The sequence below is a fragment of the Scyliorhinus canicula genome, chromosome 11, assembly GCF_902713615.1.
Source record: "Scyliorhinus canicula chromosome 11, sScyCan1.1, whole genome shotgun sequence".
Taxonomy (NCBI): domain Eukaryota; kingdom Metazoa; phylum Chordata; class Chondrichthyes; order Carcharhiniformes; family Scyliorhinidae; genus Scyliorhinus; species Scyliorhinus canicula.
Genome location: NC_052156.1, coordinates 16,047,462 through 16,060,991, shown reverse-complemented (window position 1 = coordinate 16,060,991; position 13,530 = coordinate 16,047,462). Strand labels below are relative to the sequence as shown.

Below are 13,530 nucleotides of genomic sequence, written 5' to 3'. Positions count from 1 at the left end.
AGCCCTGCGAGTGTCCATTACGGACCAGGCGAGCTGCGCACCATTTTTCATGTGATTCGATAATGTTCCATGCGGCACCGTGCTAGCCCCTCACCGCTAGCGGATACGATGCAGGTGCGGCGCCGATTTTCCTGTTGTAGAAGTCCATGGATTCTCTTAGTAGCAGAAATGGAGATTCCGACCCCACGTCTTTAAAGAGGACAATTAAACTTGCTTCCTATCTGCTTGTCAGGTTAAGTGACCCACACATAATGGAGCTCAGTGAATAGAGATAATGTGCTGATTGGCGTGAATTGTGCAACACGCCATGTGTCCACCTTCATTCAGTAATAGCCTGATTCTTCAGGAATATTGAAGCTTGTCCACTTTGTCACACTTGGCCAGGTGTGGATCACACCTGGCCTTCTTAACGTTTGCACGGCAGGACCGTGGCGACACGGTAGCACAATGGTTAGCACTGTTGCTTCACAGCGGTTGGGTCCCAGGTTTGATTCCCGCTTGAGTCATGTGCAGAGTCTGCACGTTCACCTCGTGTCTGCTTGGTTTTCTCCCGGGTGCTCCGGTTTCCTCCCACAAGTCTCAAAAGACGTGCTTGTTAGGTAATTTAGACATTCTGAATTCTCCCTCTGTGTACCCGAATAGGCGCCGGAATGTGGCGACTGGGGGATTTTCACCGTGACTTCATTGCAGTGTTAATGTGACTCTAATAATAATGGATTAAACCAGTCATTAGGTGCAGGGTGGTTTCAACAGGTGTCACGGTTATTACGGGCCAGGGATTAGAGAACCCCAAAGTGTATCATGGAGTTCACCTGACCCATAACTTTGAATAGATTTTGGTTATGGGGAGCACAAGGACCCACTTTACAGGTGTGGTGCAACAGAGAGCTAAAGTATGTTTAAACAAAAACAATGTTTATTCTATGAATTCAATTAACATTTTTAAACACACACAGTAAATTCGTAGCAACTATCAATGAAAATACTCCCCCAAAGAATACAGTACTCTATAAGTAACCCTTAATCTTTCCTTGCAACATTCATATGACAAAACACTCTTTTTACAGAAAGACAGCAGGCTTAAATTCTCTACTGAGCTCAGTATCACTGCTAAATTAGCAAGTGATCTGAAGCCATTCTTTTCATACAGAGAGAGATCAGAATTACTTCTTGTTTCTTTGGATGCAGCTCCCAATCTGCAAAACGAAACCAAACACACTCTGTAGCTCCCAGCCCAAAGCGAAAGTAAAGCAGTCAGACAGCCCAGCTCCACCCACACTCTGGCGTCTCTGCAGCTATTTGAGGAACTCCATTCCTTAAAGGTACTCTCACATGACATGGTGGATATTCATTCTGGGACATTGTCAGCCGGGGTGGATTGTACTGGAGTAGGTGCAGTGTTCATCCATTTCTGATGGAACTCAATGTATGCAGTGTGATGTAAGGTCAGGATAGTTGTATATTATGATTTTTTTATTGAACTTCTATTTCTGCAACAACTCCATGATGAAGATGTAAATCCAAGGCTTCTGGCATTGATCTGGCATTTCTCTAAATGCTCTTAGCTTCTTTTCCTGCCTGCAATGTAATTTCCTGTTATAAATATTAAACTTCCCGTATTGTGTTCTGATTTCTCCATGGCCTCGCCGCTCCCTACCATCTCCTCCAGCCCGACAAACTTCTGCAAAATCTGCCCTCCTCCAATTCCACCCTCGAGCAACCCCGAATATAACCACTCCACTGCTGGATAGCAGCTGCCTGGAACTCCCTCTCTAAACCTCTCCTCTCAATCCTTTTTAAAACCTGCCGTGTTGGCAAAGCATTTGGCTACCTGTCCCAACGTCTCGCCTTGTGACTCGATGTCAAACTTAGCCTTCTGTGAAAATACATTGTGGCGTTTTTGTTTTTGACTGAGTTAAGAAGCTGGTGTTGTAGAAAGCTTCTTCTAGCTCTTTCAGTGCTTCCAGACAGCAGGTGCATTCCCGAAAGGATAAATTAAAAGTCGTGGGCCACAGGAAATTAGGAACCAGCCGAATTATTACAAAGCGGCGGATTTTAGTGTGTTGCAGAACCATTAATCGTCTAATTGAACTGAGGGGTCACTGCATCGTAAAGTTGGAACTAAATCCAATATCTAGATCCAATTCATCGTACACTATTGTACACTATGAGCATTATCGTTGCTTGAGTGTGCGACCCAAAGTTTAAAAAAAAAATGAATTTAGAGTACGCAATTCATTTTTTCCAATTAAGGGACAATTTAGTGTGGCCAATCCACCTACACAGCACGGGGAGAATGTGCAAACACCACACGGACAGTGACCCAGAGGCGGGATCGAACCTGGGACCTCGGTGCCGTGAGGCAGCAATGCTAACCACTGTGCCACCATGCTGCCCGTGAGACCTAAAGTTGATGCAGTATTCCAGTTAGAGGTTCTGTACAGTAGAACTGACATTTTTTTCCACTTTGTGTCCTCTATAGATAAAGGCCAACGTCCCATGAGCTTTAGTGATTAAGGTCACAGGTACGGAATGTAGTGAACTGCGTACATGGGTACCAAATCTCTCCTCACATCGCCACATTTTGCCCGCTGACTGAATAATCACAATCTTTATTAGTATCACAAGTAGGCTGACATTGACATTGCAATGAAGTTACTGTAAACATCCCCTAGTCGTCACACTCTGGCGCCTGTTCGGGTACACAGAGGGAGAATTCAGAATGTCCAGTTCGCACGTCTTTCGGGACTTATGGGAGGAAACCGGAGCCCCTGCAGGAAACCCACGCAGACACGGGGAGAACGTACGGCCTCCACACAGACAGTGACCCAAGATTAGAATCGAACCCGGGTCCCTGGCGCTGTGAAGCAACAGTGCTAACCAGTGTGCTACCGTGCCGCCCGTAAAGAGTTGTCTTGCATTGGCCGGCGATCGAACCCGGGCCTCCTGCTTGGCAGGCGAGAATTCTACCACCGAATCGCCAATGCAAACAATGTCCCTTGTAAATTTCTGCATTTATTGATAAGTGCACACATAATGGGGCTTAGTGACTTTACTAAACAAATTTCATTACTGGCTCTGTAAACTAGAACAGTTTTGTTTTATTAATTCCATATATGCATGGCATATTCATCTGGGTTTAGGTTTTTAAAAGATATTGAAGAAATTGGTATCATGGGAGGCTGAAAGGCAAGTGCAGGATGAGAACCATTTTCTATTCTACGATTTAGTGAGACCTATGTCGAGGGTTGTCCGATGTTTGTGTTGCCGACTAGTTCAGGGTTTTGAGGAAATGTTGCCTCTTGTGGGTCATGCTGAATAGGATGGGAGGAATAATGCAGGAATCCATTCTTTATGGTCAAGAGGATAGGGGATAATGTCAATATGTTGTTCATTGACCGTGTCGTGTGATGTCCAATTCTAGGCATCTTAAAGAATGCTGGGTTCAGTAATAGTTCGTGGTTAGTGGAGCGTGAGCTCACAGAACTGATATTTCAACACTCCAACAGATAGTTCACTAAAGGCAATGGAGCATGAGTCAGCATGAGGCACCCGTACAGTAACTCAAGTTTTGCAACCAAGAGAGTATGCTTAAAAGGGAATTTTTGTACTTTAAGGCAGCTGTTCAAACCCAGGGGCAATGTGCTCCGAAAGCTTGATTTTTCATCTTGCTGATTTTGCTGTTTACAAAGTTTGTTCTACCGAAAGATGAATGTTTCAACTGCAGCATGAACTCAGTAACTTACAGAGAGCGAAGTTCAAAAACCGAATGTATTAAAATAACACCGTACGGATACAATCTGTGATGTAACGGTGGTGACATTAGCCATTTCGGAAAAGAATGTCCTGTATTTAAATCAGCTTTTTTGCATCAAGCGGGGTGTGGAATTGACTGGATTGCAATGTGGGGAGCCAGTATAGGCTGAATGGGCTGAATAGCCTCCATCTATGCTGCATATATGACCCCTTAACCTCAGGATGTGCCAATTTACAGCCAATGACGTACTTTTGAAGTGTAATCCCTATCGTAGGAAATGTGGCAACAGAGTGAGATCCCACAAACAATGATGTGATAATAACCAAACAATCTGTTTTGGTGATGCTAATTGAGGAATATATAGTTGCCAGGGCACCCTGTTCTCTTTGAAATAGTGCCATGTATCTGTGATGTCCTGTTGAGTGATTGCTAAAAAAAGAGGCTCATTGTCGAAGCTTTTCCTCATCCACTCATCAGGGCAACTTGCAAGAATCCCAAATGTAAAGGAATCAACAATTTGTACCACATGAGAAGAGAATGCTGATTGGTTGACAAGTGAACCCCGATTGGTAGAGACGTTGGTGTGGAGAACATAGAACATGGAACATTACAGCACAGTACAGGTCCTTCGGCCCTCGATATTGCGCCGCCCTGTGAAACCCCTCTAAAACCCATCTACACTATTCCCTTATCATCCATATGTCTATCCAATGACCATTTGAATGCCCTTAGTGTTGGCGAGTCCACTACTGTTGCAGGCAGGGCATTCCATGCCCTTACTACTCTCTGAGTAAAGAACCTACCTCTGACATCTGTCCTGTATCTGTCTCCCCTCAATTTAAAGCTATGTCCCCTCGTGCTAGACATCACCATCCGAGGAAAAAGGCTCTCACTGTCCACCCTATCTAATCCTCTGATCATCTTGTATGGCTCAATTAAGTCACCTCTTAACCTTCTGGTTAGAATGCACCAGTTAACTGATAACTGACAAGTTAACTGCCAAGCTTTGTTTAAATCCAAACCAGGCAGGCTGACTCTGGTTTGCCAAGGCATTGCTGTGGAGAATGAGCCAGGAAAGGGCTGTCATCTATTTTGGTTAATGGTAAACTTATCAAGTTCATTGTCCACTTGCCAACCAATCAGCGCTCTCTTCTCATGCGGTATAGATTGTTGTTCCATTTACAACTTGGTATTCTTGTAAATTGTTCTGACGAGTGCTTCAGCAAAATGGGCCTTTTTACAGCTGTACTTAGTTACGATGTGGAGATGCCGGCGTTGGACTGGGGTGAGCACAGTAAGAAGTCTTACAACACCAGGTTAAAGTCCAACAGGTTTGTTTCAAACACGAGCTTTCGGAGCGCAGCTCCTTCCTCAGGTGAATGGCGAGGTATGTTCCAGAAACATTTATATAGACAAAGTCAGGGATCCCTCTCCCTGGATCTGTAATGATTTGATTGCCTGCAAATGCTCGCATTCCAAGCATTGTCCAGCATCTCTGACTTGGTCTATATAAATGTTTCTGGAACATACCTCGCCATTCACCTGAGGAAGGAGCTGCGCTCCGAAAGCCCGTGTTTGAAACAAACCTGTTGGACTTTAACCTGGTGTTGTAAGACTTCTTCCTGTACTTAGTTACAGTATCTGTGATGTTTCTCAAAACTACCTTTTGAAGAAATTTCAATACTTGCTGCAATCTTTGTATTATTTTTAGAAAAACAAATTCTCGTCCATACCCCCTGTCTGAAGGCTCCCTCTCTAACCAAAAAGAAAATGCTGGAAAATCTCAGCAGGCCTGGCAGCGTTTGTAGGGAAAGAAAAGAGCTGACGTTGCGAGTCCGATGACTCTTTGTCATCTGAAACTCCCTCTCTAACCTAGGCTGCAGAGGCCAATTGCAGATTGAGATTGGCTAGTTCATCAGAGACTGGGGAGCGAACCTAGGAAATTTTGGTCTGCAAAGTCGATGCTGCAAAAAAGTTGTCCCCGTTTCAAATTCCATTTCCGAATTACCGATACTGGCCCTCTGACAATTGTCTGGGCTAAACCAGACTAGTCGCATATTTGACTCTGAGATGAGCTGTTGACCGTATCCATGCCATTGCTAAGACTACCTACATCCACTTCTGTAATATTGCCCAATGTCGCTCATGCCTCAGAACATCTGAAGTCCTCATTCATGACTTTGTCACGACTTCAGTATTTCAACACACCCCCAGTTGGCTTCTCCGATTCTCCCCTCCAGAAACTTGAGGCTTTTCTAAAATTACTGTGTCCTCACTTGCATCTGGCCCTGGTCACCTACTGCCCCTCTGCTTACTGACCTACATTGCCCCCTGGCAAAGTGACAAGAATTATCATTCTTTTTTTCAGATCCCTGCCTGATCCTGTCCCTCCCCGTCTCCGTGATCTCCTCCAGCCCCACACCCGCTCCACGATACCTGCACTCGTCTGATTCTGGGTCTCTTGAGCATCCCCGATTTTAATTGCTCCAACATTGGTGTTTGCGCCTTCAGCTGCCCCAGATCCCAAGCTCTGGAACCCTAAATCCCACTGCCTCAACCTCGCTTTCTTCCTTAAAGACGCTCCTCGAAATCCATCTGTTCGACTAAGATCTCAGCCATCAACCTTTATGTGGCTCGGGTGTCAAATTGTGCTTCAGAACGCTCCTGGGAAGCACCTTGGGATGTTTTAGGATGTTAAAGGCTCAACATAAATAGAGAGGTTGCTGTTGTATATTTGGACGTGGACGGCCTGTGCTTGTAGTGCTATTCTGGAATATATTTGCAGATCCACGTAAACACCATGCACCAAAATGGTGTTGACCCTGGCAGGCTAGTGATGGAAGTAAACATTGCTTCCGTTGAAGTAGCAGGGATGGGGGTAAGTAACTGAGGCTGAATTAAAGACCTTGTGGCGCTCCTATAAGGATCTTTCTCTCTTTTTTAAATATGTTTTTAAAAAAAATTGAAAGTAGTCAATTAATTTTATTTCCAATTAAGGGGCAATTTAGCGTGGCCAATCCAGCTACACTGCACATCTTTGGGTTGTGGGGGTGAGAACCATGAAGACATAAGGAGAATGGGCAAACTCCGCACGGACTGTGACCCGGGGCCGGGATCGAACCCGGGTCCTCGGCGCTGTGAGACAGCAGTGCTAACCACTGCGCCACCGTGCCTCCCTCCCCCCATCTTACTGTCTATTTTACATCATTAAAATTATAGAAATAATTTGTCCATCCTGCTTTTGAATTAAGCATGGGTGATTCGCAGTGACATTAGAATCCCTACGGTACACTAATGCAAATTCTGGCCACATGTATAGCAAGAGATGTAAATTATTTATAACCTTGTTTAGGAGGGACTCAATTGTAAGATGGGATGATATGAAGCAAAAACTAAGCTGCATAAATGAAACTCCAATCAAAGCATTAAAAAAAAAAAAAAATCCCTCCCGTGCAGAATGAGGCCATTGAGATCGTCGAGCCTGCACCAACCCTCCAGCCTCTGAGGGGCAATTTAGCACGGCCAATCCACCTGACCTGCACATCTTTGGACGGTAGGAGGAAACCGGAGCACCCGGAGGAAACCCACGCAGACACGCGGAGAACATGCAGACTCCAGCGGGCGAGGCTGGAATTGAACCCGAATCCCCAGCGCTGTGAGGCAGCAGTGCCAACCACTGTGCCACTGTGCTGCCCACACCACTACCCTTAGCTGATCACACTGTAGCGCTAACAATTATACTCAAAGCCGAGAGACTAGTACAATAGAGGCTTTATTGTTGTACGATGTTGTCCCTCCATCTGCAACAATAGACTAAGGGTCTGAGCAGCTCTCATACATTTATACATAAGCTCCCTGTGGGCGGAGCTAGCTGGCAGGGGCTTACCGGAGGAACCTGTATTACAGGTACAGGCATACATCCCCCTACTGCAGTACACATAACTACAGTGGTTATCTCACCACACACACAACATCCAACTTTCTTTCAGCTGATGTAGACAAACGTAGACAAATCACAGCTGAGCATACAGTCCGGGTACCAGTGAAGTTTGAATGAGAAAATACCCGAAGAATGATAGAAAACATTGGGTCCTGAAGCTGAGGAAGATCCGGGGCAGAGGAATAGCATGGAGACGATGGGCTGAGTGGCTTCCTTGTCCGCTGTCTAACTCTTACGAGTTACGCATTCTGCGAACCTTGTAGTAAAAGAATGGAGAGGGTCAACCAATTAAATTACACAATATATCTTTGAGAAATATTTATTTTGCCTCTTGCTCTCCCCGCAAGTTAAAACGTTAAAGCACAGTTTGCAACATCGTAATAAATATGAGGGGTTTTAAGAAATACATTTTAATGTGCTAAAAAACTGCCCAAATCCTGTTGAAATGGAACCGTGCTTTACCCTCCTTCAAACTTGGTGAATGCAAATTGTGATGCTATGATTTGCTGTCCTCCTCTGTCCCGGCTCTTCCCCTCCACCAATGCCATGTTCTTGGTTCTTCCTTACCTACTTCAAAGCGCCTTGACTGTGCTGCTTTTTGCCTGTCAAGCCTGTTCTGTAATGGGGGGTTCCGACTTCCCCTCTGCCACCTCCCTCTTTGTACCTCTTATCAGACTCTTTGTGGCCTTTGCTGACTTGAATGCGTGCTGAATAACCGTGTATTTGCTAACTGTGTGTTCAACAATTGGTGTTCTTTTTTGTTCATTCAAAACCCATTTTATTTCCTATACTAAGCCAGAAGATGAAAATGCCTGTGTTTGTACCAGGATTGTTTATCCAATTCATTAAACCAACCAAGTCCACTTAAAAGAATATCAGACAAGATGCACACTTTAAGAAAAATACACACAGCGCAATGCACGAGGGGCGAGCACTATTTTCTGAGGAATGGTGACATAGATGTTGCTGTCATTCTTACAAATGTCTTCTGTTACAGACAGGCGGGGAGTTAATTTAGACAGCACTAATTTCTCCTCTTGCCACGATGTGTTTGACATTTTTAAGTGTTTTCCAACAACTTGATTTTGGTGTGATCCAACTTTCGATTAAGAACTGCACAGCAGAGGGCAGCACGGTGGTGCCGTGGTTAGCACTGCTGCCTCATGGCGCTGAGGTCTCAGGTTCGATCCCGGCTCTGGGTCACTGTCCATCTGGAGTTTGCACGTTCTCCCCGTGTTTGCATGGGTTTCGTCCCCACAATCCAAAAGATGTGTAGGGCAGGTGAATTGGCCATGTTAATTACTAGGGGGCATAGGTTTAAGGTGCGAGGGGCAAGGTTTAGAGGAGATGTACGAGATAAGTTTTTTACACAGAGGATAGTGGGTGCCTGGAACTCGCTGCCGGAGGAGGCGGTGGAAGCAGGCACGATAGTGACATTTAAGGGGCATCTTGACAAATACATGAATAGGATGGGAATAGAGGGATACGGACCCAGGAAGTGTAGAAGATTTTAGTTTAGACGGGCAGCATGGTCGGCACAGGCTTGGAGGGCCGAAGGGCCTGTTCCTGTGCTGTACTTTTCTTTGTTCTTTGTTCTTTGTTCTTAAATTGCCCCTTAATTGGAAAAAATGAATTGGGTACTCTAAATTTACAAATCAAAATAACTCCACAGCAAACTTGAGATTGGATGAACTCGAAGGGTTACTTTATTTACACACGTTCAAACCATGGGAGGAGTGTTGCGACATCGCCTCCTTTGCACTCACAGAGTAAAAGAGGGTTAGGGAAGAGAAATATTTGCATAGAGTAAAGAAACGTTGTTTCGCATAGGTTCCAGAATCTGCAATTAACGCCAATGAGGTAGTCCTTCACTGATGTCAGTGAGCTGAAAACCAAGGCGGATACTTCACTTTTTGGTGGGGTTGACTTCACACAATGGAATAGCTATGCAGAGATTAATCAGTTTTGTGGGTGACGGCACACTGTTTCTAGCAGAAGAGTGAAGACGGGGTCAGGGGTCCACCCTGGCCCTCGTCTGGATCCCCAAGATTGCTAAATGTCTCAATCACTGAGAAGGTTGCGGGGCCCTTTGCCTTAGTAGACTCCTGTTATCATAGAATTTACAGTGCAGAAGGAGGCCATTCGGCCCATCGAGTCTGCACCGGCTCTTGGAAAGAGCACCCTACCAAGGTCAACACCTCCACCCTATCCCCATAACTCAGTAACCCCACCCAACACTAAGGGCAATTTTGGACACTAAGGGCAATTTTATCATGGCCAATCCACCTAACGCGCACATCTTTGGACTGTGGGAGGAAACCGGAGCACCCGGAGGAAACCCACACACACACGGGGAGGATGTGCAGACTCCGCACAGACAGTGACCCAAGCCGGAATCGAACCTGGGACCCTGGAGCTGTGAAGCGATTGTGCTATCCACATTGCTACCGTGCTGCCAGTCTCGGTTATAAAATGCAGGTGGCGTTTGTATAACAATCTTTGCGTTTGGTCTGTGCAGCCTTCCGGGGGTCATTGGTGGCTCTTCAGGGATAACGAGGCATGAGTCTTCCTGATACTGCCAGGTGACTCCCCTTGTTCAGGGTCACATACAGACATAGATTGAGCCATTTTAGGTCCTTGTCCGGTTTGACATTTTTAGAGAGGACAATGAGCATATCCCTGTATACTTTCTAAGAAAATGATACAGGGTGAAGTCTTAATCCCTCATAGTTTCTAAATGCTTACGCTGCTATTACTACTGCTTCACACATTCACAAACAAACCTCACAGGCTAACCTCTGGCATGAAGCATTGCCACTCGGGATATGTTGCTCTTCCCAACCTCTGGTGCAATTTTGCTCACATTCTGCCAGATGAACATTATTATCCCTCCTGCAGCAGCTTGATACACGATTATTTCTGCAATTACAATGATCTACCTTTGCTTTCTCTCTCCTTTTTCAGAAAATGAGAGAGTGTTGGGAAAAACCAACCAAGATGTCGCAAGTCCTCAACCGCATCGATAGATTTGATGGAGAGCTGGAGAATACTAAGCTAACGTCCATCATTGTATCTGTAATAGGAAATTTCACCGTGGGCCACCTTGGAACAGCAGATGGAAGAATTTTACAGGTAAACAATGTTTTGACAGCAAGGGCTGGGTCTCCATCTTGGTCCTGTACTGTGGGCTAACTCCCTACTTCTGGTTTGGAAGTTTTTTCTGAGTCTCAACAACTCAAGTCTGCCAAATTATTGTTTGCACACAGCATGTTTATTCAGAATTCCAAAATTTGCACTCAGTAAGAATTAACTTGCGCGTCCAGATGGGCAAGGCCGCTTGTGTTTGCTGAGAGTCGGAATGGAGCGAGTTCTTTCCTTCCGGTCTCCAAGTGGTTGGTCAGACTGCTTTGTCCTGAGCACAATTTATTTTATCCTGCTCTGTGCATGCTGCCTGCCTGGATAACCTGAACCCACCTCCTCAAGGCTGTGATTGGCCAACTATCCGTTGACGGACGTCACAGGTGCCCTACGTCCGTCAAAGATGGTCGACAGCCTGGTCATCCCCTTGGTTATTGGCAGCTTGATCAGGTTTTGCCCACCTGGCATATCTTCAGACCTTGGATGGTGATAACGAGACATTGACTTGTCTCCACCAACTTCTCAGTCTCCAAGCAAACAAGCCCATGTGGGGCTCCAGTTACAAATTCTATGATAATTTCAGCAATATTTTGACCGCAGTGTAGTTCCCAAACATTCCCTTCCTTTTTGCAAGAGCACAATTACACCACATTCCAGACCGAACACACCCCCTTCTAGACACTTGCTCAGGGCACTCAGTCAGGGCGGCACGGTCGCACAGTGGTTAGCACTGTTGCTTCGCAGCGCCAGGGTCCCAGGTTCGATTCCCGGCTTGGGTCACTGTCTGCGGAGTCTGCACGTTCTCCCCGTGCCTGTGTGGGTTTCCTCCGGGTGCTCCGGTTTACTCCCACAAATCCCGAAAGACATGCTTGTCAGGTGAATTGGACATTCTGAATTCTCCCACTGTGTACCCGAACAGGCGCCAGTGTGTGGCGACGAGGGACTTTTCACGTAACTTCATTGCAGTGTTAATGTAAGCCTGCTTGTGACACTAATATTATTATTTATGTACACCATTTCCTCCTCACCAGTTACATACAGGTTCACAAGTTGGATGGGGTGGGTTACAATACCTCTGATTATTGGTGCTGGATTAGGACAATAGCTGCACTCTTAATCTGAAAGGATGCAGTCTCCTCTCACCCCACCTCTCTTTTATTTTCGATGGCAGAGTTCTCTTGCAGACATGACTTCCTTTGTTGCGAAATTAAATTGTTCCAACACTGTCGGCTACAACGTTTAAAACTAAAATGTAACCAACAGTCGAAGGTAGGCCATGGCCACAGCTTTGGCCAGGCAGGCCGTGTAGGCCTCAAAGTCAGCCTGGATGACTGACCCCGGCCCTCCACGGGCTTGCATCAGGAGGCTGCCTCAGGTGGCTGGCTTACTCATAGAATTTACAGTGCAGAAGGAGGCCATTTGGCCCATCGAGTCTGCACCAGCTCTTTGAAAGACTGCACCTCCCTATCCCTGTACACCAGTAACCCCACCTTAGCTCAGAGCAAGTTAGCGTGGCCAATCCACCTAACCTGTTGTGGGAGTAAACCGGAGCACCCGGAGGAAACCCACGCAAACAATGGGAGAACGTGCAGACTCTGCACAGACAGTGACCCAAGCTGGGAATTGAACCTGGAACCCTGGAGCTGTGAGGCAACTGTGCTAACCCTTATGCTACCTTGCAGGGAGTGGGGTGCACAAGTTGACTGTGAATTTTCAGTTGGCCTTTTATGCAAGAATACAAGAACTAGGAGCAGCAATAGGCTATTTGGCTCATCGAGCCGATGCTGCCATTTGGTAAGATCTGCCTGTGGCCTCAATTCCACTCCTCACCCTCCCCCCATAACCCTTTACTCCCTTGTCAATTAAAAATCTCTCGACTCAACCTTAAATATATTTAGTGACCCAGCCTCCATTGATCGCTGGGGAGGAGGATTCCAGACTAATTTTTCCTCATTTCAGGCTTAAATGGGAGATTCACACGAAGCTGCCTCCCACACATTGACTCCAACTACACCTCCCGCTGCCTGGGGAAAGCGGGCAGCATAATCAAAGACCCCTCCCGCCCGTCATACTCACTCTTCCAACTTCTTCCATCGGGCAGGAGATACAGAAGTCTGAGAATACACACAAACAGACTCAAAAACAGCTTCTTCCCCACTGTCACCAGATTCCTAAATGACCCTCTTATGGACTGACCTCATTAACACTACACCCTGTATGCTTCATCCGATGCCAATGCTTACGTAGTTACAGTGTGTACCTTGTGTTGCCCTATTATGTGTTCTCTTTTATTCCCTTTTCTTCCCATGTACTTAATGATCTGTTGAGTTGCTTGCAGAAAAATACTTTTCACTGTACCTAGGTACGCGTGACAATAAACAAATCCAATCCAAATTTTTTAATTGTGTCACTGAGTTCTAGATTCCTTCGCAAGAGGAAACGTCCTCCCAGCTGCCACCCTGTTGAACATTTCAGGATATTGTACGTTTCAGTAAGATCACCCCTTATTCTTCTAAATTCCATTGGGTATAGGCCCAACCTACACAAAGCTAACCCTTTCTTTCAGGAACCAGTCACGTGAACTGCTTTGAATACAATCTTAAGTAAGGAGATCAAAACTGTACACATTACGCTAGGCGCAGTCTCTGTAAGTACCTGTACTGTAAGCCCTAGGTGGCAAGTTAATCCCCTTCAT

At 45.9% G+C, this 13,530-nt stretch overlaps 1 protein-coding gene across 1 annotated transcript in view; it reads left to right on the top strand.

Annotated features, from left to right (window-relative positions):
* The window catches only part of mst1rb (macrophage stimulating 1 receptor b), a 156,021-nt gene that overhangs the window by 46,630 nt on the left and 95,861 nt on the right, over window positions 1-13,530 (top strand). The window contains exon 3 of the mRNA XM_038812334.1: window positions 10,662-10,829. Coding sequence (XP_038668262.1) covers window positions 10,662-10,829 — 168 coding nt within the window. The remainder of the gene's footprint in view (window positions 1-10,661; window positions 10,830-13,530) is intronic.